This window comes from Rhinolophus hipposideros (genome assembly GCF_964194185.1).
Source record: "Rhinolophus hipposideros genome assembly, chromosome: 4".
NCBI classification, from domain to species: Eukaryota; Metazoa; Chordata; class Mammalia; order Chiroptera; family Rhinolophidae; genus Rhinolophus; species Rhinolophus hipposideros.
In genome coordinates this window covers 6321733-6348907 of record NC_138050.1, presented here as the reverse complement: position 1 = coordinate 6348907, position 27175 = coordinate 6321733, and the positions used below count along the sequence as shown (strand labels likewise).

At 42.1% G+C, this 27175-nt stretch overlaps 1 protein-coding gene across 1 annotated transcript in view; it reads right to left on the bottom strand.

Moving 5' to 3' along the window:
- The window catches only part of FLT1 (fms related receptor tyrosine kinase 1), a 160624-nt gene that overhangs the window by 121948 nt on the left and 11501 nt on the right, over positions 1-27175 (bottom strand). Inside the window, exons 3-4 of the mRNA XM_081046004.1 lie at positions 12380-12476; positions 11784-12010 (exon numbers count right to left, since the gene is read on the bottom strand). Coding sequence (XP_080902130.1) covers positions 11784-12010; positions 12380-12476 — 324 coding nt within the window. The remainder of the gene's footprint in view (positions 1-11783; positions 12011-12379; positions 12477-27175) is intronic.

Here is a 27175-nt window from a genome sequence, read left to right as displayed (position 1 = left end):
AGTCCTGTTTTATAGACTAGAGATGAAATTCCTTCCAAGGGTACAGTCATCCTTTAGGGCAGGGGGCTTGGTCCCTCCCGTCTCCAGCCGGGACCGGGGTTCTGTTAGACAGCAGCCTCAGTACCTCCCATCAGAACATTCCCTCCAGAGTGGAGCAGTGGGGAGTCAGGAGGCAGCATTGGGTTGAGGGGTTGCCCGGACGCCCTGTGCCACCAGCATGGGATTCGGGCTCAACTTCCTCATCTGGAAAATGTGACAGACACTTTCCTGTTCCCAAACTTGTGATTTGTTTTGCACTCACTTAAATGTTCACAGGGGCATAGCACAGTGACATCCCTCTGGGGGTCAGGCAAGGAAGGCAGATGAGGGGAGCAGCAGGGTGAGAGATGGAAAGGGTGGTGGCAGTTGGAAATGTGGGGACCATGACGGAAAGGGGCAGTGCCTGCTTGCTGCAGCCAGTTGTTCCAAGTGGGAATGTGGGCCACTGTGGCTGGTTTCCAATCTTTAAAGACAAGTAGAAAATCAAATTTTGGTGTGAACTCTAATTGTTAAATACTGGCAGCCAAAAGTGCCATGCCTGCCAATCAAAACGTGTGTTAGCTGAATCTGGCCTGCAAGCTGCCAGTTTGCAATCCTGCACTGTGCCCCACCTCCCCCCACTCCTTTGATTCTGCATACACAGCTTGGAGGGAGCTGGGTTGGAAGGAGCAGGAGCTTTGGAGTCAATCAGACCTGGGTCCAAAACCTGACTTGGTAATTTACAAAGCATGCAACATTAAAGACAGTATTGAATTTCTCCAACTTTTCTGTAACGGGAGACTGATAATAGAATTTACCCCATTGGGTTCTTGGGATGAAATGAAATGAAATACGTAATGAACCTGAGCCGGATAAGGATGGTGACACACACCAGGCCTGAATGGAATCTCAGCAGTGGAAGGCCCCGAGGCACTGTTTGCCAGCACCCCCACATGAGCACGGTCCGGTGCTGGAATACCTCCACACTGGAACTCACCCCCGCTGAGGACAGTTCATTCCACTTTTGGGTAGCTTTACACGTCAGAAAGTATTAGCTTATGTCAAGCCGAAATCTGCCTGTCTTGACTTCTTTCATTCTTAGATAGTAATTTCACCACCCAGGGTTATAAAGGAAGCTTAATCTCTTTCTCACCTAAGGACACTTTGAAGGAGGCCATCACTTCATGTCTCCTATCTCCCCACTCAGTTCTTTCCTTTCTTAAACATTTCAGTTCCTTTGATTGTTCCTTGCCAATGAAAATCATAAATCATCAAATTATTTAATGCTCCCAGCCCGGAGGCAGGTGCCCATTTTACAGATGGTGAAAATGAGGTTGTGGGGGTTACACAGATTGCTTGGAATTCCTGTTTTCATTTGCATGAAGTTGTGTAAGAGAGGAAACAAATATTTCTAGGATTTGAAATATACACTGATGACACTGTCAATTGGAATCGCAGGGAATCGCAGGTCCCTCCTGAAGTGTAACGTAAGCAGTGAGACCGGCACCACCTTTATTCCGGACACTGTATGTGGATTACTGCACTCCAAGGCTGGATTTGCATTCTCGTAAGTGCTCTGTCAACCACAGCTTCCCCGTACTCTGGTACTCTGTGCGTCCCTAGCCAACTACACTCCTTTACACTCATTCCCATCAAATCTCACTTTGTTAATCCCAGTTCACTGTGTCAGTCTATTGGAAATTTTTTGGCACACGATTCTGTCACAAGATTTTGCTTCCCCATCTGGCTCATTTGCTCAGGGTACCCTCAGTTTCCTCATCGAAGTAAAAAAGACCAGGTAAGACTAATACAATGAAAAAATCCCGCATTTCTTTCTTGCATCCAGCAAACCTTTCTTGGGCACCCCTATGTCCCAGACCCATGCCGGGTGCTGGAGCGATCACGGTGAGCCAGGCAGTGTGTTCTGGTCCTCACAGAGCGGGGAGGGGGCAGGTCTTGTGAAAGGAAAGAAGCACCAAATCTAGTCTGGGGGAACCTGGGGAGATTTCTAGAGGGGTAGAGTTTCACTTGAGACCTGAAAAATGAGTGAGAGTAAGCTGGGGCAAAGGAGCTAGGGGACGGGGAGGGGTGGAAGTGTCCCCGGCCAAGCGTCCGTCCCTCCGCTATGCTCCTTCCACTGAGCTTTTCCCACAATGCCCTGCAGTATGGTTAGCTGTAACCCATTTTATTTGCCCTTGCAAACTGTAGGCCCCTTGGAAGCTGCCAGGACCGTCTGTAATTCCTGCTCTGCCGCACAGTGCCTTTCACACGTAACTCCTACCGGGGGACCCTCCTAAGTGTAGGCACAGTGCTGTGTATGAGCTCATTTCATCTCCTAACAACCCTGGGAGGCAACAGCTCTTGTCCTTTTACAGAGGAGGAAACCAAGGCTCAGAGATGATAATACTAACAACAGGAGAAGCAGTAAGAGTAGACACATGTACAGTGCACTCTGCAGGCCAACCACTAAAACTAAGGGTTTTATCTACGTGAACTCCGGACACAGAGGCGGTTACGGCAAAACATGGTTTGCCTCCTCTGTCATGTACGAGTTACGTGACTAGTTCTACGGGCAAGTGACTTAGCCGTTCTGTGGAAAGGAGATGAAAATGACAGCAGAGCTCGTGCAGTTGTTGTGAGAAGGAAACCATCAACGTGCTCAGAAGCATGGTCCGCACTGAGCAGCTCCCGGGTGTGACCCGCACTCTTACGAAGGAATCTCTACAAAGGCGTAGCGCATGGCAGGGCAGGGAGGTGAACGCAAGGTGAACCCAGATCACGTTGTTTCAACTATAGCTTATTAATTGATATTTGATGAAGGAAGGAAGGGAGGGGTGTTTTTGCTTTTAGGAGTCACTGATTTTGAATAGCACAGTGAGTGAGCCAAGAGGACTGCCAAGGTAACCCAGCAAAAATGCATCAGAAGACAAAACAACGAAAAATTTCAATAGTAAGGGAAACCTCAAGAGTATCAAAATGGCAAGGACCTTAAAGACCCAAACAGATCACCTCCTCGTTTCCGGGCAGGGCAAGCATTTCATTATCATAGTTAAAGGAAGTTATAAAATATCAGAAACTTAAAGCCTTTTCAGCTGAAGGGGATTTCTCCTAAAAAAGTCCCCTGCTGAATTTTCTCAAAAGATTACTTAAAGGAGATTTTTTAAAAATCCTTAAAACCATGAAGTTTTGATGTACTATTTTCTACACTTCTTACTTGTAGGGGGAAAATGGGAGGATACGGTCACTTTTATTGCCTTTGGACTTCACTGCCATCTTGAGATTTCGTAATTCTATCTCAGTCAACTTTAACTTTTCAAAGACTTAGGTTCTGTCCAAATGGCTCATTCAAGACTATGTTCATTCTGATTATTTTTGAATATTTATGTAGTTGTACTCAATGCCTAGTGATATACAATTGTGTTTTTGCTAGCAATGTTACTCTAGAGAACTGGCACGCCAAAATTTTCTGGTATGGAGCCTAGGGAGTGTCAGGAATGCTCTCTCTTGAAGGAATAGCTTGAACATTTGGCAGGTACCACCAAGTGCTAAGGATGAAATCCCTAGGAACACGCTAGGTCAGCAGCAGGGGTTAAGGAAAGAAGGTGCAAGGCTCCTGACTGCCATCAAAGTCACCAACACTAGTGGCTCCATTTCAGTCACATGTGTTTCCTAAGGTCAAAGTCCCTTTGTGTCTAATGACAAAAATGTTTCTAGAAGGGAAATGTGAAATGGCAGGGCTTAAAGATATCAAGAATGTCTTCTATCAGATTTTCATGTAACTGGAAAGGAGAATGGATAAGAGTTAAGTTACCCTTCTCTAAACCCTAGCCATGTGGTCCCAATCAGCTGTCCCCCAGTGATGGATAGAATGGATAATCTCCTTTCATGTTTCAGCCTTAGCGCTTCAGCCAGGCTGTAAGGGGTCTGTTTCCCAAGGAAAAATCTGCGATTCCAATTGACAGTGTCATCAGTGTATATTTCAAATCCTAGAAATATTTGTTTCCTCTCTTACACACTTCATGCAAATGAAAAAGAAATTCCAGCAAAACCTGACCTCGTACTAAATTTCTGATGAAGCTGTGTGCAGACAGGCCAGAAAACTCCGAGGAATTCTTTACTGAAGATCCTTTGAAGTACAATTCTGGAAAGTCAGCCTCAGACTGCTGCCATTTTAGGAAACCCACCTGGATTTCAAACGTGTAGTCCAGAGGCTGACAGTCCAAACTCTGCTCACCCCAACATGTTCACCTATCTCCCGAGCAAACTCATCAGGTGGTGATGTGCGAATAACAAACATGATCCGTGGCCCAGCCTGACTGCATTTGCTGCTTCCTGATGACTCAAGGTGACTGGTAAGTTTTCTTTAAACAGTTATGGGCTTAGGTGGCTACTGGGCTAGGAATCTTAGACAGTCCGTGAAACCAAAACTTTGGGAACCAGTTCTTACTGAGAGATTCATGCCAGAAGAAACACAAGTTTCATAAAATAAGTGGAAGGAGCCACGCATGAGGGATGGAGATGACGTGAGTGAGGGAGGTGTGGGGGGACTCTGTAGACGGGCAGGGGACGGGTGAATAAATGAGCACATGATGAAAACTGACCTTGAAAGCTAGAGAGGACTCTAGAAATTAACTGAGCAATAATAGGTATTGTCAAATTTGCTAAGAAATCCTGACCTAAAGAATTCAGCCAACTAGTGTGGCTAAGGTTTTGTGGGGTTTTTTTGGTTTCTTAATTATTTTCTTCCTACAAAATATGAGGTGTTGTAGCCTGTTTTCTCGTCGGAGAAGAATTTTGATGAATAGGAACAATATTTTCTTTTTCAACAAATATGCCCATGATTCCTCTGAAGTGTTTTTTGCTCTGAAAGTCTGTCACAGTTCGGACCTGCCCACCACGGGGTGTGTGTGACAGCTGGAATCGGCAAGCCCTCCTTCCAGTCCACGTTGGGGGGCTGACAGCCTTTGTGCCTTGTCACCTTACAAATGTGGCTGTCACCGCGGGGAAAAGTGGCAGCCGCGAGGTGCTGGGAGGAAATCTGCAGACTGCTACTCTTTTCATCCATGTCCCTACCTGTTATGACAGCCGTGCTGACGGAATCACCACCCCAGGGCGGCAAATGTGCGACAAACGCCAGCTGCTCAGCCAGCACACAGCTAAGCAATGTCAGCCAAGCCTCTCATGTGTGCTCCCCAGCGCATCTGCCCCGGCTAGGAATCTACTGGAAGGCAGTGCTGGAACAGAATATGCAGGCTGTAGTGGGGGCCTTAGGGGGGCCTCAGTCAGGACTACTGGCGGAGTCCTCACTCCCTGGAAAGACCCGCTTTTGAACAAGTTATTCTTTGCTAAAGTGAGCCCTGTGCAGTTTTAAATTCTCAGCAATCTATTTGAAGTCATGGTCTTAGAAAGCGACCAGGGGCCTCCTACACCCTAAGATCCCATATCTTTGCTCTTTGTGCCTCCCACAGAACGAGCGACAGGGCCTGGCATGTAGCAGGTGTGTGACCCACATCCGCAGACAGGCTCCATCTGCTGACGGCCCCCAGGCCAGACCTAGCTGTGGGAAACCCTGTTTCAGGAATGCAACAAGCACACCGGCACAGACCACAGCAGCTGTGCGGCCAGCACCTGGAGGAGAGGGGGGATTTCCACAGCCACGATCTCGCCAGGCCGTGTCGGCAGTGGTGAGCAAAAGCACCGCGGTGCTCACTGTGGGCACCAGTTTCCCAAATGAAATAGAGATGACCTACCCTGTCTAAGCCTGTTAGACAGTAAGGCACATGATAACTGCCTACGCCACAGTAAGGAGCACATTTTACATCAGACCCATTACACACACACACACACACACTCTCTCTCTCTCTCTCTCTCTCTCTCTCTCTCTCTCTCTCTCTCTCTCTCTTTCTCTCTCTCTCGTGTATTTTACACATATGCCGGTATAATGTATATGTATGTGTATAAAATGGAAACAATAGTTTTATTTTAAAAAGTCACTAAACAAAACTTACCCTTGCCTTTTGCAATATTCTTGGATCTTTTCCATTCTATTCTGCTTTTTTTTTTTTTGGATGTGGATCACAACCCACTAATTTGATTCCATGGCCCATTAATGGATTGGAATGCACATTTTTAAAAGTCCCACTCAATTTAGTAAGTAGAGTTGTGTCTCTTCCTCATGTTGCATGAGCTAGAATACAGCAGTAACACTGTGTGCGTGCAGATGGTGCCAAACCAACTCTGTGCCCAGCAAGGGACAACATAAAGCTCTTTGGGATCAGGACTTGTTTCTCAAAGGTCTACTACTCAGAAAAATACCCTGAGGCCGGCTTAACCTGTCATTCCTCAAAGAAAAGGAAAAAAAAATATTGAATTTGAAATTTAAACAAGTTAATGACTATACAATCTATATTCTCAAAGATCAAACCAACAACTCGTTCATAGTTTGACGTCACTGGCTGACACTCTACTGCAGTGGAAATAGCCCTAACTGAGGGCTTTGACCTGGATCCCCTCCTGGCTTGTCGTTTTATTAGCTCTGTTCTCTTGTGCAGGTCACTGAGGCTGTTTTCTTGTATATAAAATGGAAGAAATAATGCCAACTTGGTTTATCTCAGAGATATGTAAAAGCTTTTCGGGAAAATCTGAATCAATGTACAAATGAGTACATTGATTCCTTCTCAGAATATCTGTGCTGTTAGAACTTTTACTTGCTCGAGGCTCTATGGCCAGGTAGGAATATTTCCCACTAAGAATATTTATGTGAAGGCACCATGATCATTCTCTCCCAGAATACCTGGGTTGTCAGAACTTCTATTACGTTCCAGTTATATACACAATGTGTCTGATCGTTTTCAATTAAGCTGCAATGCAGATTTCATCAGTTGTATACATACGGGAAAACCAGTGGAGGGAAAATCTGTTTTGAAAATGCTACAACTCATTTGCTTCAGCAGACTCAGAGAGGCAAACAATCATGTTAAGAGAAACAGAAGAAAATGAGTTTCATTAACAGGGAAGAACTAGGATATATCCACCCAACCATAACACACACACACACACACACACACATTTTTTTTTCCTTTTCAATTATAATTTTTCAAGAGAAGACATTTTACTTAAATAGTCCTGAAAGGGTTGGGCCTCGAGAGGGGAGGGATACAGGCTGACTTCACAGTGTAGGGAACTCAACACAATAAGTTCAAGGTCTTCCTAACTATAATAAATTGGAGACATTGACAAAGTATCAATCCTTTGGAGATGCCATTAAAATTTTTTCTGGTCAGTTTTCTCACTTTACAGCCATATTTCATGTATTACAATAATAACGTCAATGAAATACTCTAACTTTTAGAAAAGTCTGAGGTGGAGCCAATTTCTTGTGTATCCCATAGGGTCAGAAAGAAGTGCAAAAGTGTTCCTTTTTCTCGGCAAAGGGGATGAATACCACCTAAGTAGACCTAACATTACGATTCATCTAGAAGTCTTTTTTGTTTGGAATTAGCAAAGCATTTAGGAGTGCTTTACAATTTCTTTTTCTTTATGGCCCAGAATTTTGTGGCTATAATTACTGGGGGATTCCATTCATTTTCTTTCTCTTTCTCTTTCTCTTTCTCTCTCTCTCTCTCTCTCTCTCTCTCTCTCTCTCTCTCTCTCTCTCTCTCCCCCTCCTCTCTCCTTCCTTCCTTCCTTCCTTCCTTCCTTCCTTCCTTCCTTCCTTCCTTTCTTTTCTTTCTTTCTTTTTTGCTTTGTCAACATTTTTTTTCAATTACAGTTGACATTCAATATTATTTAATATTAGTTTCAGGTGTACAGCCCAGTGGTTAGACATTTCTATAATGTACCAAGTGTTCCATTCATTTTTTCCCAAAGCAATTTTTAAAAATCTATGTAGTATTTTTCAGCTACTCTCAATTCAACAGCCCTTTGTGGAGACCAGGCCAAGAATATATAGAGTTATGATTGTCTCGCATCAATGTCATTTCGTGAGACATGGCTCCACTTCACTACGGGACCTGTTGCCAAGTTGTCACTCCAGAATTCTGGTCTCACTTGGACTCCTCCCTCTCCCTCACCCACCCCAACCTACCCATGTACCAGGGCTGATGGAACCCCTCCAACCGTCAACTTCTCTCCTTCCCCACAGCTACTATGGCGACCTTGGGCCACCAGCTCTCCTGTCTCACTATACACAGCAGTCCTTGCCTGGTCTTCCTGCCCCAGTCTCGCCCCCTCAGAGATTCTGAATGGAAAAGTATGACCACCTCACTCTGCTGCTAACTCTTTTCTGTCACTCCTCACGTAGCCCGGATGTGAAGTGGCTCTTAGGTCCTTCACTTGTAAGAAGGAGAGAAGACTAGTACTTCCCTGATCATTGTGAGAATTAAATGGCTTAATGTAAGTGAAACCATTTGTTTAAATGAAAACAAACTACAAATGAATTTTTGTTATTATATTAAGAGAAATTTTGATTTACCAGACAATTCAGTAATTAAATAAAGTAGTTACATGCAATTACTTAAGTAATTAAATTAATTGAATGAATTATGCCAGATGTTTGGTGCATTTATGCATACTGTTATAATAAGTGGTGATACTGATTTTTCTGTGCACTACATGTCAGAGATCATGTCCAAATTCATGCCCAGGTGGCAACTGTGCCTACTGCACAGCAGGCATTCAAAATAGCTCAGTAGCAATTCTCTTGTAATGCACACACTGGATCTGGCGTTTTGTAGACAAAGCGATCCAGCCCTGATTCTTTTTCTCAGAGCCCTATCAGACTACAAATCTATGCCTTTTCAAAATATGTGTCTAGCAGTGTTTCTCATCTTTATAGAAAACAAAAATGAAATGCCAACACATCGGCAGGTGCTTATCAGGGGTGGGAATTGTCCAAATAAGATAATGTACTTTAAGTAAAGATTTAACAATAATAAATAAGTGAGAACCAGTTACTATCCAGCAAGTGATCACAGCTGTGTGTTAGGAACTGATTGGAGTTTTATTAACTCAGAGACAGTCCTGAGTCATCAGAGATGAGTTTTGTGCCCCTGAATGAAATGAAACTGTAATGTAGTAAGGATCAATAAAAACAGAAGCATAAGACCAAATTTTCTCAGAAAGAGAATTAATAAAATAATGAAAGCAGGAAATACATAAAAATGTTAGGATATTTGGAAAAGTTACCCATGCTGAATAACCTGTATGGCAGCTGTGCAGAACTTCAGTAAAGTGTGATATGAGACCAACGTTTCCCTACCAGGAAAAAGACAACACAACTGGTGTTCCTATATCAATATATACCGATAACAAAAGATGAATACAAGTCACGTGTGACTTCTGCAATTACAAGAGGTGCTCAAAGTGGTTACCATCGGTGTCCAGACACTTCTGATTATGGTGAACTACTGCTTGAGCAACGTTGACCAAAGTGTCCACTAGTACACATTTTTTTTGGCACCCCTGGTATATTCCATGGCAATGTCCTATGAAAGACAACGCATTTCACTACCTTTCCTTCTCCAAGAACACTGTCTTTGAAATAGACCATTTGCTGATGTCCAACAAGATTATGCAGGAGCTTTGAGACTCCGAGACGTGTAACTTTATGCTAATGCATGTGGACTACTGCAGGAGAGCAGATGTGGTCAACACAGACCCAATGGCCATGACTCCCCCTTCAGGTCTCATAACAGACATCAATAATCAGTTTTGCCTGGGATTCATCCTCAATGTCAATTTCAACACCGTATTCTACACAGCCACTGTGAATCACTTCATATATTCCTTGAACATATACTACCGAAGTCTCACTGTAGCGGGGAGGCAGACTGCAGATAAAAGTAATGTAAACAGACATGGACCTTGTCCTCATGGGGCTTAGATTAACAATTGATGTGACACAGTAATGGTTGAACTGGAACTAATTCTAAGTAGCTAAGTTTCCCTTCTAATATCAAAGGGGATTGAAGGAGATGGGTTCGGCACTCCCTACCTACGGCTCGAAGTCTGTTGAACAGTATAGGAATTAAAGATGAAACAGTGAACATTATTTTTTAGAGAGAAAACAAGAGATGGCCGTCTTTTACTCATTTAAATATTTAGTTTGCAAGTCAGACTCTGATAAACTCATAGGAAAAAGTTTTATGAGAATTTTAGTACGAATGAATTTCACTCCACTCCCCTAGAAGACAGGGAAAAAGTGGGTTTTTATCCCCCCTCCACAAGTGGCAAAAAGAATATCACCTACTATGTGAAACTAGAAAAAGAGAACAGATATATATATATCTTTTTCCACTACTGTCAAGCTTTGTGTCTTAGTTCCCCCTGAGCTCAGAAGTGCTGTCTGAAAGTCGGGCCTTGCCACGCCCCTGCTCCACCCCGCTGCACTTCCAGCCTGTGGCCCTCTCTTCTCTCCATGGAAGGGGGCTCATTTCCCTAAGTGAAGATCCTGGCCTATTTCCTCCTTTTATTTTTAAATGGGGTGACTGCTTTCATACATTGGTAAACTGCTAGGAAGTTTGTTGTCTCCTCCAGTTATCTACCCTGCTGGAAAAGTGGAAAATGTGCAGAAAGAAGTTTGGAGAAACAGGGGCAGAAAAGTGGCTGTCTAAGTCAGGCTGGCAAGAACTAAAAAGATATTACTTCCAGTATCATACCACTGTTTACCACCTCCTAAGATTAATCCTGAATGTGATAGTTACATATTGTTTAGTCGCCTTATTTCAAAAATGAAAAGATTCCCACCAAAACGTAATTCTGTGGGATCGCTTCCCACACAAACACCGGGTTCTCTCCCTCACCCTGAGGTAGACCCATATTGTGTATTTACACCATCAATACTGATGGCTGCTTGTTTTCGTTTGGCTTTTAATTTGATTTTGTGACTGACGTCCCTAATAGTTTTGCTTTGTTTTCTAGAACTTCTTTTCATTTTTTTTTTTTTTTTTAAATCCCTCTCAACAAGTTTTGGAGATTGGCTTGGAACTAAACAAGAAAACAAAAAACAAAGAATGACAGGCCCTATCCCTTATTCTTTCTCAAGGATCCATTTCTATTGTCATTTTATATTTCTTTAAGGATTCTGCATTTCTTCCCTCTGAATATTAGTTTATTTGTTCATTCTCTAAGAAAGGAAAACCATACCATAAAAATTATAACCGAAAAAATGATTCATTTTTACCTTTTGCCCTTTTCACTATGTAATGGCACATGCCAGCTCTTATATGATTATAAAGTTGCTTAAGGAACATGACATAATACAACACCATCAACTGGAACCAATTTAGAACATTCAAAAGACATTAGCAACATTACATTTATGAATTTAGTAGAAAGAACAGTTGGAATTTTACAGTTCCAACTTGTAAGGGATCGCAGTTGTGTTAATGTACAAAACAATCTTGTGTTCTATTTTGGGCTTCTCAATAATGAAGAGACAACTAACATCTTGTCATTCGTGTATTCATCCATCTCTGTGCCAGACACTATTCTAGGTGCTACGGATACTGTAGTGAACAAAGTAGACAAAACACTCTCTCCCTTCAGGGACCATACAATTGACTGACTGGTCCTTGAAAATTCCCATTGAAATCCACACCGAAGAAATGCATTCTAAAAGTTTCTACATAATTAGGCTAGAAGCTCTTGCATGTCCTCTTTCTTTCACACTTTGCCCTAGGAAAGCCCCCTTTCCAATGGATCAGGGTGGGTTTGTGACCCCCTGGGAAGCTACAGAAAACGGGTGTAGAAAATGGAAGGCTTACCATTAATAAATATATAGACTGTAGATTCAGTTTTCTTCTTCTTCGAAGCAGGTATGGAGAGATATTTGCAGCTATAGAAGCCCGTGTGGTTTGCCTGGGCCGTGGCCAAGGTCAGAGTACTGCAGAACTGCTTGCCGTTCTTTCCACAGGCAGATTTAGTTATGCTCAGCCTTTTGCTTTCCTTACTCACCGTTTCAGGCAAGGACCACGCATGGGCTGCTGCCCCCCTTCAATACAGATAAGGAAACAAAACACAGTTAGGGCTGGGGCAGTTCTTAGACCCTCCCTGCATGAGGAAGCACTATTCTGATGTCCTCTCTTTAGTGTAGTCACCTTCTTTACAGAAACACACACATTTCGAAAAGCTTTTAAACAAGTCAGAATAAAGATGCAAAAATGTTCCCGGCGTCCCTTCCCGCTTGCCTCCCCTGGAGTGAGTGAGTCTTTCCAGGAGGTGCATCAACCTCCAGAGGAAGCAGGACACTGTGGTTTGCACTTGGGACGGCTGAAGTCCCTACCTTCCTGCTCTGAGAGGTGACCTTCCTACTTCGTTTGGGAAGGGCAGCCAGGTTATCCCCACACCAACAATCGCTTACCTGCATTTGAGATACAGCGTCTGGCCTGCTTGCATGACATGCTGGGGGCCTTTTAAACTCAGGTCAGGGCCTTTTAATTTTGAACCTGAACTAGATCCTGGAAAACAAATTTTTGAAATGTATTATTTGCAAACTGCCCTCTATTTTTTTTTAAGTTATATCTTTCCATAAAGGTGACTTTTCATCTTTATCTTACTTGCATATGCATGAAGATACAGCTACCCTGTTTCCTTGAAAATAAGACCTAGCCAGACCATCAGCTCTCATGTGTCTTTTGGAGCAAAAGTTAGTATAAGACCCGGTCTTACTATATTATAGTAAAATAAGACTGGGTCTTATATTAATTGTTACTCCAAAAGACACATGAGAACTGATTGTCTGGGTAGGTCTTATTTTCAGGGAAACACGGTACTACAAATTTCTCTTAATTCACTGATTTTTTCTAGTCGAAGTCTTGCTCATGAGTAGTGTCTATCCTATTATACCAAACAAGCTGAATAATATCCAAAAGCCGATTCATTTAGAATAGTAAGAGATTTATACGTGGTTCAAAATGCAACTATGTTAAGACTGTATAGTAGGTTATTAAAAACTCTCAGGGTAAAATGTCAATGAAATCCAAAATATAGTTCTTATACCAGTGTGGGTCATGTGTATATACGGCCTGATCATTTTTCTGAATACAGTATATAGACATTTTCCTGGGTTCTCCATGAGCCATGATATTTTGGGCGAGTCATTTCTGTTTCTGAACTAGTTTCCTCATTTGGAAAACTAATTTTAGAACCAAAATCAGTTTTAGAAGCCATTTGGTCAGTCTGACATCATTATCATCTCCAAGTTCCCTCTATCGGGGAACAGAAAAGAGGGAACTGCTCCCTGCTCTGTGACATTGGACGAGCAGATGCCGTGGGGACTGCTGTAAGACTGAAGCGAGCTCTGCAGAAGTGCCTTACAATCTCTACATCTTGACCCCGCACAGTTCTAAGAGCCCTCCTGTGTCTGGCTCTGGGACTTGCTGAAGTCACTCCTCTCCACAACTCTGCACAACGACAGGCTGCACTGCTGGGCCCCGGATCTCGGACTTGCCCTTGCTGACAGACCCGGTTTGGTGCTAAATGGGTGGATCCTGTCCTGAAGCTCTCCCTGACGGTCAGGCTGGACCCCTACCGGGACCTCTCGGCCCCTCCGCCTCCGCTTGCCCCTCCCCTCACCATCCTCCTCCTCTTCCTGCCGAGGCAGCTGCAAGGACCTGCAAGGACCGGGTGAAAGCTCAGGATTAGCAGGAATGAGGGGGAGGGAGGGGAGGTATTGTGGGAGAGAGGAAAGTGAACTATTTGGAGTCAGCCTTAGGAGATTTTTTTACTTAAAACATAGGTTTATGCGGCGGAATTCAAGGTGGGAGATGGAGCTGGACAATCCAATGTTGGATCGCAGATCGGACAGATGAAATCTGTGATCAAATGGCCACGGTTAAGTCTAGCAGTGCTCCCTAGTGTTTCTCTTGGGTCCTAATATTTCAAACAAACAAACAAACAAACAAAAACAAAAAACTAGACTCAGTTAAAGATCTGCATTCGAAGCCAAATCTCTCCATTTATTCACCGCATGGCTTCGCACATTTCTTAATTTCTTGCTACTTGGCAGACTCACGTAAGGAACTAGAAAACCTCACAGGCTTTGTGTATGGATTCAGTGCTGTGTCCTCTAAGTGGCAGGATGGCGGCCATGCCACCTAGTATGTGGCAGACACACCATCACTACCATCAAGAGGGATTCCGCCCCACCCACACTCCTGTTGGAATATTTTGCTGCGCATGAAATGGCAAAGACGTTAAATGAACATTTCTGCTTTTCTGGAGTTGCTGGTGATATAAATTAATATTTTAAAAATAACTTTTATGTAAATAGGTCCAGGTCTCAAATTGTTAACTGGAAAAAAATGGCTGACCATTAACTAATTTAAATTTAAATCACTGTTTCATATAGATACAATTGGTCTACCACATAACCCCATTGCACAACCTATTCAGGCACCTAGGAAAGCATTTTGTACTTGACTCACACTTACGGGTTTCCTGAGGCAACATCAGTGGTCCATGGGAACACTGGCCTTTTCTAAAGCCTCGGCCAGCAATTGATAATACCTGCCCTGAGAAATGCCGGGGGTGGAATAATTTTTGCCCTTCTTTCTGGCATGGAACTCTGGGGATTTAGTTGAGCAATTGTCCGTGTGCTGGAAAAGATCCAGCACAGCTTCCTGCGGAAAATTCGGGTGCTGCTTGTAGGTGATCTCTGTGGTGAGTGTGGAGATGATGAGCTTGCTCATCCAAGAGAGGCCGCGGGGAAGAAGCCTCTCTTTTCATGATTTGACGCAATAACTACTGCCTGCTGCTTTGGTTTCCAAAACGTGTGAATCTTCCTTCCCCCTCCCGCCCCCCCCCCCCGATTATAATCATTATTATATTTGCATTTTCCAAACATGTATAACACCATCTTAAACAACCTTCACCCACCAGAAACCAGAGAGTAGGAGGAGGTATTTGCAGTATGAATCTTTATCAGCAACCTAGAACACCAGTAATCCTGACCTTCATCAGAGAGAAACTTTGACCTCAGAGGACCACCCAAATGCCAGCTGAGAGAAGATCCCCCATAGAATATACCATCATCTGCCTGGTCCTCCGGTCCCACCCCCAACGGAAAGAAGACTACATAGCTGAGTGGTTAAATAAGACACTGAGACAAAAATAGGGCGATTGGAACGTGTAGAGGGAAAGGCTAAGAAAAATATTTTACTATATAATTCGTCTTCACTGACATCAGTGAATTTTGCACTTGGAATGAGGAAGCTAGATAAAAGTCATTGATTAAGGAAAGGAGAATTATAAGGAAACTGTTTGCAAGTAACTGGCCACAGAGATCACCATTCCTCAGTTAATAAGAAGCTAGAGTCTCATAAAGATTAATGGAGGTGCCAAGATACAGTTTAACAGGAAAACTAATAAGGAAAAAGGAAAGTGAAATATTTATTCTTCAAATGCTTTGAAATGACATTAGGCCTTACCTCATTTCTTTGTGGCAGTTCAATATGGATACACCTGATTGAGTAAAGACTTAACTCACAAGTTTTGAGTACCTACTGCATGTCAGACACGTTCTCCAGCTCCCTAGTGGTACATATAAAGTTATAAACATGCACAGGTCCCATACGGGTCCATCTGCACACCACATGCAATCAGTTTTTCTCTTCTAAGTAGCTTGGAGTCGTTCAGAAACAAACCCACAGGACACCCCATTTCCAAGGGTGGAGTGCTATAATTTAACTATGACCCACCCCACTGTGAAGCTCAACTCCCCCACTGTGAAGCTCTCCTGCCCCAGCGGGGTTCAGGTACGTTTGCCAGGTAGCCTAGAAGCCTGGTTTAAAAGGCATTGTCCCCTCAGTGAACTAGGTGGTCTGTGAACTATTTTCATCAAAGTCAACTACAATGCAACCATGTGGGGCAAAGAGGTCTCATTAGATCAGGAAGAGTATTCTTTAAATAAAACAAAAAAACTCACTGCAGACCATGGAAATTAGCTTTATCACATGCTTCTTTATTAGGAAAAAGCTATTCAATGGTGTGGGCTGATAGTGTTAAAAACCCAGTGTGTGTCTGTGGACTCATGTGAACAGATACTTTGCTGTTCGAGTCTGAATACTGTCTTCTTTGTTTGTCTGCTCCATATTGTCTGGTAGGTAGAAAGAGAATAGAACTTCAGGACTCTGACAGAAATCCCTCTCTCCCCACACGTCAGAGCTCTGGCAGAAAACTCACACACAGGCTGTCCTGTTCCCCACCTTCATTTCATGAAACCAAATGGAATGCTTTCTTGGATTTCAACGGGAAGACTTAGTAAAACTCCAAGTATGGCTTTATTTTGCAACCAAATCCAAAGCCCTAATGATTGAGGCTCTTTCTTTAAAGCTACTGTGTGAGATCCCAAAGGCGTGAGCTCACACACGATGAACCACTCGCGGTTCACCATGTTAAAGCCAAGAGAGGACTATTCTGTAAAGTCTGACCGAAAGTACATTTAGAAAGCTGCCATTTTATTGATCTACGTAAAAACACTGCCCTTGTTGGTTGAATGCCACTTTAAGACAAGTCCCTTAGGTCCTCTTCCTTCCAGATGACATCCCTTGGCCTCACTATATTGAAATCAGAGGGTTGGTCTCTGTGAGAAAGGGGCCTTATTCAAATACAAATCATGAAATGTGTATGTTTCCGTTTTCTACATAGAATCCTTAATCTCCGAAGCTCTGCTACTAACTATAACTAGCTCTGTTGTGACTGTGGGCATGTCACTTTAATCCTCCGATTCTTCATCTGCCAACAGAGGGGGTTGGACTGAGAATTTTACAATCCCTTCCAGCCTAAAGATTCTGTGATTCTGAGATCACACTAATTGATACCAAATGTACAAGTTAGAAATCCCATTTAAAAGACACGACTAATAAAAAGGCAAATAACTCAATTTAAAAATGGGCAAAGGATCTGAATAGACAGTTTCCCAAGAAAGAGATATAAGCACATGAAAAGATGCTGGATGCCATTAGTCACCAGGAAAATGCAAATGCAAACCACAATGAAATACCACCTCACACCCACTAGGATGGCTTAAATAAAGAAGACAGGCAATAACAGGTGTTGGTGAGGATGTGGTGAAATCAGAGCCCTCACATATTGCTGGCAGGATTGTAAAATGGTGCAATCACTTCGGAGAACAGTATGGCAGTTCCTCAACTGCTTAAACATAAGTTAAATATATGACCCAGATACCCCTCTCCTAGGTACCTACCCAAGAGAACTAAAAACACGTCCATATAAAAACTTATCCATGGCCCCAAAATTGAAAACACTCCAAATGCCCACCAATGATAAATGGATAAACAATAATAAAAACATTAAGCTAAGTAAAAGATGCTAGCCACAAAACGCCACCGTTACATGACTCCATGTATAGGAAATGTCCAGAATAGACAAATCCATGGAGACAGAACGCAGGAGGGGAGGAGGGGGGAATGGAGAGTGACTGGTAATGGGCATGGGGTTTCTTTTGGGGATGATGAAAATGTTCTAAAATTAGACAGTGGTGGGGTTGTACAAGTCTGTGAATATATTAAAAACCACTGAATTATACAATTTTAAACTGAATTTTATGCTATGCGAATTTTATCGTAAAGCTGTTATAAACACACAAACTCATGACTAAAGTACTCAGTTAAGATGAAGGCCTAGATTATCAAGCTATTTTGAATTTTGTTGCCACATATGATACCATCAGTGATCGATTTTATACTTGGTGTTTTTTCCAGCTTAAAGCTTTAGAAGGCGGATTTTAGAGAAATAATTTTTCCTTCAAGTTCAGCAACATCACTATTTATGTATTAGAAGTTTTACAGACATACTGCAAAAACTCACTGTTCCCCTAGATTACAATCTTTTAAATTTAGTTTAATGTTAAATCACTTCTAATTGCATCTTTTGAATTTTAACTGAATTTTATAACAAATTTTTATTTAAATTGGAATGTTAACAGTCACATTGAAAATCATGTTGTGAGAAGAAATCTCATGTTTCCTTTCAAATTAAAATTGATTTCTAATTATTTGTTTTTAACACAAAGCTTTATATATTGGATTTATTTCACACGAGATGCATTTGTCTTTGATTTCGCATTCCATGTTTTCAATAGTACATAATCCTACATGAGAAATGGCCTCTTTATCTTAGTATAAATCTTCAAGTATCATGTTTCTAAAATTTGATCTTAAGATCATGAGCCTCTACTAAGGTCGTATGAGGTTAATTAAGCATAATTCATAATAAAAGAAGATATTCTTTCCTCAAGATGTAGCTTATTAAAAGCTTATGATTCATAGACTTACTCGAGTAGCATTTTTCATTGGTAGCAAGAGTAGGAGAAAGGTCAAGAATGCAATTGCAAGTGAACCAACTTTCTAGACACTACCAAGATTTTTGTTTGAGATGCTAATTCCTACAAGGCTGTAGTACGTGATAAAAAGTCACATGTTGGTTGTAACCTCTGCGTCGTGACTGTATTATTTATTGGTTAATATGTTTACATTATAACCAAATGCACTTAGATGGAATGACTTAAATGAAGACGACACCACTAGCTATGCTGACGCACTTTGAAGGAGGACCTTATAATGTGCATTTTCTTCTCACTTCTAGGGTGATGGGAAAAGACCAGAGGGCTCATGTCCCATACCAACAGATTCAATCGAAGATGGCAGGGCATCGACATAATCTGAGTCTCACAATTAGCCATGATATCCATTTTAAAAATGTAATTTCCCCCCCCCCCCAAAACAGTTTGCCTTAAATCAAGGAGGCACCAAAAGAAAGGGTTTTTCATAAATACATGCGCCCATACTTACCCTACCTACTCGTATGCACACTTTTCTCTCTGTGAAAACAGAGATTGTTTGGGATGTGGTGGGGAGGTGGGTGTAGAAATGAAAGTTTTTGGTGTGTGTGTGTCTTAATCACATTCTTCATTCTTCTAGGCACAGAAAGCTCTCTAGGCTGCGGTGTAGAAAATAACTTCCATCTGACAATAGCACAAAGCGCTGACTCACTGCTGACTAATCCCTTATGCAGCTAAATGGACAGATGTAGAATATTGTATGTTAGGGTACCTGTGTTCTTCCTCTTCAGGGTCCCCAGAGGACTCAGTGGTTAGGTGGCTGCTGTCCAGCAACAACACGTTTCATTTGTAGAAAGTTGCTAATGTCAGGGATGTGCTGCTACTTTTCTTTCCCTCTTTACATTATCTTAAAGTCACAATTTTACCACGCGGACTCACGCAAAGAATTCGCTGGTTTCTGGCCTTAGAGTTCTTGCTATTCTAAGTAATCCCCAAAACATTACATTTGAAAGGTGAAGTGTCTGATATCCATGGCTTAACAGGAAATTTTAAATAGCCGTTTATCTAGCATTTATAGTAATCTTTTTTTAAGTAGTCTTTTTTTTATAGTAGGATTTTTATTTTATTTTATTGGGGAATATTGGGGAACAGTGTGTTTCTCCAGGGCCCATCAGCTCCAAGTCGTTGTCCTTTAGTTTAGTTGTGGAGGGCGCAGCTCAGCTTCAAGTCCAGTTGCCGTTTTCAATCTTTAGTTGCAGGGGGCACAGCCCACCATCCCATGCGGGAATTGAACCGGCGACCTTGTTGTTGAGAGCTCACGCTCTAACCAGCTGAGCCATCTGGCTGCCCCTCGGGAAGCTCAGCGGCAGCTTGTTGTCTTCAATCTAGTTGTGGAAGGCGCAGCTCTCTGGCCCATGTGGCAATCGAACCAGCAACCCTATTGTTCAGAGCTCGCACTCCAACCAACTCAGCCATCCGGCCACCCTTAGCATTTATATCTTGAATTCAGGTGTAAGAAAACAAGTGAAAACATTATTTAAAAGTTTCATTTCAGCAGTTAGCATTGTCACCACCCTGTAGATACATTTATTTGAATAATTCTGCTGCAGTCTGTTTTAAAGCTATTTTACAATTTGTATTTTAATTGTCGGTCAACAAAATCCTTGAATAGCTTTTCAGGGTATGGCACAAAGGACACCCCACGATAAGCTGTGAAGTGGGCAATCCCTAAAATAATCACGACTTAGATGGTCTTCATTCCATCCATGCATGAGTTACTGACTTTACTCATTTTTCCTTAAATTTTATCAAAGTTATTTAAAAGGAAAAATTTGCTGTGATTTGAGATGTTTACCAAGAGAAAAGTCCTCTCATAACATCGACATTCCGACTGTCAGTGTTTATGAGGGGGCACGTCTTCAGTGGGCCTCTTTGAGCTTTTTACTTGACACTGGCTTCTCTGAGGGTGAGGGTTTCACAGGGCATGTCCATTTATCATTAGGCCTGTCACCAGGCTACCATCAGGAGCCTACCCTCCCAACGACCTGTACCCGTGCACAGCTCCTTTTCATGTGACACCAGAGTTAATTAAGGTCAGTCAGTGAGAAATCTCCTGCCGACCAAGGAGTTACCTTTTCCCCAAAAATGCTCTCCTCCCACACCACTGTTCTTTCATTGAATAGGTTCAAAAACCACCTCCATAGAGCTGTCTAACAACATGTCATTTCAATTTACCGTACGATGTCATGGACGTTATCTGAGCTCCCTGGAGCAAGGGTCAAGATCTGGTTGACAGAGCTTGGAAAGTATTCACTAGAGAAGCCTATTAGCCCTTCATCTGGGTATGCAAAGGGAGATGAACAGAACAAATGATCTTTAGACCCTAAAAGTGCTTGGAGGATGGTTTCATGTGTTAGGCAGCACTTAGATACATCTCCATTTCTCTACCAATAGCGGGAAATGCATTACATTTGAAGTGTACCCCTCACTGGCTAGTTCTTAGCCAGTGTTAACTGCTCAGAGGACGTGGGGGGGGGCGGGGTGCTGGGCCTGCTGTCACCTCGTATAGAATGGATCACAATCACCGTAGTGTTATGCTATTGTGCATGTTGATTTCAGGCCAGAATCTATGAACTTTCAGGTTATGAACCTGAAAAAGAGATTGCTCAGTAGAGGTGCAATTTCAATAAACCCATGCAATATATGCAAGACTAAACATATCACACTTGGCTTAAAGAAAGGAACTGGCCCTTTTGTTCATCTTTCCCCAATTGGTACCTCCTCTTTAGAATCATAATGCTTTGAAACGCTCCAGTATCAGGTCAGTGGCGATACATATAGCTGAGAGAACACGTGACTAACAGGTGCATTCAGAATAGTACTAAAATGAATAAAATGCTTGAACTGAACAGTTATTCATCTGGAAGCATCAGACAGTATGTATGTAACCCATGACTTAGAAATCTAAAGGTTTCCCTATTCTACATGGTACTAGGCGTACAGTTTGGCCTGCCACCAAACATTTTACCAAATACTCTGCTGCCCATTACTGATCAATGCCACAGTTCCAGGCACCTATGGAGATGATGACAGGAAGGCCTCTGAATTTCATGGACATGTTACCTGCATGGATCCCTGTGGGTTCCCTTAGGAAGGAAAGCATCACAGAGAAGGTCTGGGAAATAGTTTATCAACTCAATATAGGAACTTGCTGTAAAATGGTTAAAGCATAAGAACTAAAATTGGAACTTTTTTTTTTAAGATTTTATTGGGGAAGGGGAAGAGGACTTTATTGGGGAACAGTGTGTACTTCCAGGACTTTTTTTTTTTCCAAGTCAAATTGTTGTCCTTTCAGTCTTACTTGTGGAGGGTGCCATTCAGCTTCAAGTTGTTGTCCTTTCAGTCTTAGTTGTGGAGGGTACCATTCAGCTTCAAGTTGTTGTCCTTTCAGTCTTAGTTGTGGAGGCGCAGCTCAGCTCCAGGTCCAGTTGCCGTTGCTAGTTGCAGGGGGCGCAGCCCACCATCCCTTGCGGGAGTTGAACCGGCAACCTTGTGGTTGAGAGGACGCTTCAACCAACTGAGCCATTCGGGAGCTTAGCGGCAGCTCAGCTCAAGGTGCTGTGTTCAAGTTTAGTTGCAGAGGGCGCTGTCCACCATCCCTTGTGGGAGTCGAGGAATCGAACTGGCAACCTTTCAACTGAGCCATTTGGGAGCTCAGTGGCAGCTCAGCTCAAGGTGCCGTGTTCAATTTTATTTGCAGGGGGCGGAGCCCCCCATCCCTTGCGGGACTCGAGGAATTGAACTGGCAACGTTGCGGTTGAGAGCCCACTGGCTCATGTGGGAATCCAACTGGCAGCCTTTGGAGTTAGGAGCATGGAGCTCTAACCGCCTGAACCACGGGGCCGGCCCTAAAATTGGAACTTTTAAATGTTAGTTTGGTCACTGCCTATATAACCTGTCACATAACAGATCATCTTCAGATTCACACACAGTTCTTCTTTCTGGGGAAAAATAAATGAATATATCATGTATGTTGCGATGCTATTAAATAACCATAAAAATACATTGTGCTAAAGTTTTAATTTTGAATCCAAAATAATGCCTTAAGAGTTTTGTATAAAAATGATGAAGAAAGGTTATGAGTACAGGGGCAGTGAGCCAAGCATGCACCTTAACACTCATCCAAGGAAAAGCCCGAAACCTTATCGTAGCTAACCCAATGTTTGGTCTATTCTTTTCATGTTCTTCAGCTTTATAATCTATTGCAAATAATGAGAGAATACCATTTTTGCACATAAAAATAGGGGAGAAATGAAAGGAGATTGCAAGGCTGAGCGTGATGAAGTTCTGACATTACTTTTAAGCTTACTCTGATAGTTTATGAAGTCCAAACTACATAGAAAACATTTTTCTGGTGTTCTCTAGACTGTCTATAAGAAAGTGCTTTATAAATTCACTCACTAAGAGGAAGGTTGAGTGATCCCTGTCTTTGTAACCAATAACATACACAAAACCCTGTGACCCTTGAAATTTAAATGGCCAAGAGTGAGTGATAAAAGAGATTCATCACAGGACAACTGAATTTTTGAAAACTCCATTAGTATATTTCCTAAGGCTCATTAAACACTATTCTTGGATGAGGGGTTTCTATTGTCAAAATCAGTTTCCTTCTTACTTAAATAATTTGAAATTGCACATATTTTGGAGACTAATCATAGACAATGGGATGAGCATACTGACTGAACTATTCTTTTTAATTCTGGGTTCCTTTAATTTTCATATTTTCTTGTGCTCAGTTAATTTACATAAGAAGTGTTTGTAATAACTGTGCCTTCCTAAGATTTTACAAACTTTAAAAAAACTGGGCCGGATGGCTCCATTGGTTAGAGCTCAAGTTCTGAGCAGCGGGGTTGCCGGTTCGATTCCCACATGGGCCAGTGAGCTGCGCCCTCCACAACTAGATGGAAGGACAACGACTCAGAGCTGATGGGCCCTGGAGAAACACACTATTCCCCAATATTCCCCAATAAAATTTTTTTTAAAAATCTTAGATGGAATTAACGTTGTACAAGTTTTGCTGAGAGTCAAGGTTCTGGAAGGGAAAGTAACCTATTAAAAGCAGTATGTTTCCACCGTCAGTAACTTAACTTTTAAAGATATAATTTAGTGCACATTTTTCACTCATGTCAGTATGTGATCTGAAGGCCTTCCTGACAAACATCCACAGAAGACTTTAAAGGCATTTGTACCCCAAACCTGGAGAATATTGTTTTTAATTCTTGAGACATTTTATTCATGTACTTTTTATTAATCTATCTAGAACTTTGTTTCTAGAATTAGCCTTTATGATGTCTTGCAAGAAATCACATCTCTGATGAAAGAGAAAACAAAACAAAGCACCAATTTCTGTTATCAGTTGGCGGTCAACCTAATAGGCTTTAAAATAACTTATGAACCAGCTTATTTTGGAAGACAAGACCAGAACCGATAAACAGAGTTACAGAAATCCAGAAGGAAGTACCCTGTGGAGAGGTACTAAGGACCCCAATACTATCCCCACAAGCTGTCCCCACAAAGTTAAACCACCAACACCCTCGGGAAGTGGACGACATGGGGAGTTAAAGGCTGGACTCCCACCCATGACTAGGAGTCTGGGAAATTGTCCCTCATTTGTCTCTTCTCCTGTCTCTCTTCAATGCCTGCCAACCCTAATTTTTCCCTACTCCATTCCCAATGTGACCCCTTCCTATCCCCCTCTTACTGTGTTGATTCCTCCATCCCTCAGCCTAAGTATTTATTCTTCTATTTAATATTTGAAACATACACTAAGACAGTAGTGAGTAATAAGATAAACAAGACTGCTTTCTTTAAAGCATTTATAAGTGAGGCTGGACAACAGATAAATAAACAAGTAAATGTAGGTATATGTAGTTTCATACTTATAAATTCCTTTTTATATAAACATAAAATTACATTATATTTGTATGCTATCATGGAGTACCAGAGAGGGGGGATAGCTAAGCCAGCCCAGGGAGGGAGGGACCTCTCAGAAGAATGACGATGAAGGTGAGACCTGAAGAATGACTGCGTTTGCTGAAGGAAACACCAGGGTGTCTTTCTCTTTCAAAGACTTCCAAATCTTCAAACCCTCCACAGCTCATCTTAGTTTTTAAATAATTGTTTTCTTTTACCAACTGCCCTTCAAGTCTCTTGCATCTGCAACTCTGCTTTCCTTGACCCCTTTACTAAGAGGAGAAAGCCTATTGTCTTCTTCCAATGCCCTGGAGTGTGTGTGTGTGTGTGTGTGTGTGTGTCTCTGGGTGTGTGCATTTTTAGTCTGCAGTTTACCTGACTTCACTCGCCACCAGAATAAAAGCCACAAGTGAACATTCACTACAAGATATGCCCAGGAGACATTGTGCTTTTAGAAATCATGGAAGAGGCCTGCAATGAGGGGGACAAAAGAAAACGATGGGATGTGCACTAGCTAGGACTTAACTCATCCCGCCTTTTCACTCCTCTTCCTAGCTTACACCATGGATGGTCCAGGCCAAGAGGAAATAGTTTTCAACCCACATGTTCTCATCCAAGATGGCAAAAGCAGTGGCACCAACAGTAACAGCACCTAACCTAGAAATTCAAGTTCCCAATTAACTGGCCTCTTCTGTGCTGTGTGGGATCCTTGACCAGCTAAGAGGGTCCCAGCAGGAGGGTTCATCTAAAGGAAATATCTCTGAGAATCGTTTCTCTAGTGGCTGGGCAGCTCAGATCCTCATTCTGAATCCCAAGTCTGGATTCAGTTCAGGAGAACATGGCCAATTCAGCCAAGGCTAAGGAAGGGGGTCACTGGAACCAGAGGGTGGTTAAAATGGAAGGAACAGAACATTTCAAATGTGTGGGGAGAATTATTGCCAGCTCTCAGACATATTTGGGCCAACCTCCTCCACCTACACACACACACACACACACACACACACACGTAGGTTCTTAAAAAAAGAACTAATGTGGAACCATGACGTCTACAGAGGCCCCTGAGGCCCAGAGGAATGGCAAGGAGAGAGTGTCAGACGTTTCAGGCAGTTTATTGAGTGACTGCTATGGACCGGCCCTGTAGTGGATTCACAGCTGTCAAGAGGGATCAGCAACAAACCTTTTGCCTTGAAGGGCTTCCCTTGAGTGGCCTCTTAGGACATGAGTCATCTACAAGTAGATTAGGTAAATACCAAGAAATGTAGATTATCTAAATCAACAAATAGAGGTCACCTCCAAACTATGTGTGTTTTCTTTTGAAAGGATGTGCTTTTGAGCACAGGGAATCATGCTTTGCTAACATAAGTGATTCATTTCAGTAAAATCCACAGTTAATGTCCCCAAATAAGACAATGATAAACATATAGCACAATAAGTACAACCATGTTTCTATCTCGAAATAAAATATAATGTGTTACCTGATAATTGCTTGAGCACCTTTCCAGTGAATATGTTTGAAATGTTCTAACATAAAACAGTCCTCCACGCCTGCCTGAACTCACACTGGGAGTTCGGCATAACCCTAGAATGAGGACTGCTTATGAAACTGGCATCAGGAGAATTACATTTGACATGATCCATAGTTTTCCTCATGAAATCACAGCAGAAAATACAGCATTCCAAAATGCTGTAAGAAAAAATATTTTTGAAAGAAATTTTCCTCCCCCCGGTCTGTACTTAACATTCTTCCACATGGTGAGTGAATTATTGCAGGAAGACAATGCCATGCCCATTTGCCTGGACTGCAAAGCACATGTAAAAGAAAAACAACCCGATTTCTATATTTTAGAATTTTACTACTCCTAAGAAGAGATCTATCTGGATATAGAATCACTTAAGTTTAATGTGCAGTCTAAAAGACTAATAGAAATTCTTGAAATAGAAATTCTTGGAAATTAACATTCATGTTAGTTTCCTGAATTTCTAAGTGATTTTGTGTGGCAAACACTTTGCATTGGGTATTTTTCATTTACCAATTTTGGAGTCAGGGACAGGGCAACAATTGGTAGAACCACTTTTAATCTGTGCATCAACAATGTATGTCAAATATTTCCTAACCCTCAAGAAGTTATAGGTACACAGGGTCCATTGTAGGGCAATAGGGGATAATGATAATTTAATAATAAATAGGGGAATTACTCAATTTTTTTTTTTTTTGCCTCCAGTTCTAGCAGAATTCCCTATGGAGAAGATTTCAAAGCTATAAAAATTTCCAAATAACAGCAGAGAACAAAAATCCAATCCAGCAGGAGACATTAAGTGGAAAATAGAGTTAAACAGTGTTTTCTAAAAAGAAAACAATACCATTAATCATAGACGAAATGCTGTAACAGGGGTTTACATTGCCTTTTAAAATTGTTTGTTTGCAATCCCTCTAATATATCCCTGCCTTTCCATCTGTTTATACATTTTTGGTTTCTCTAATGCCAAGTTAGAAAAAGAAAACAAGCATAAAAATCAAACAGTATATGTATCACCCCTCCTTATAATTTTCATCCAAGGCATACATCCATTTGACCACTCTCCCCTGTTTCTTTGGAACACAAGATAAAACTCCTCAAAGGATGGCAGGATACGATTTTTCTCAGATTGGGATAAATGTGGCCATATTCGGGTATCCCAAAGTGTCCCTCTCCAAGTAATATAGATCAAGAAAGACGGAAATCGCTTTTTTCTCTCTTGACTTCTTGCACATTTGGATAGCTGAAAGGAATGCTCTAAAGAAGAGCAAGAGACCCAGGGAGAAAGAGGGCTTAAAGAAATGTTTCCATTTCTGATAACAGTACAAGGATCCCAATCAAACAGGGAAATCAAGGCCTGTAGCTG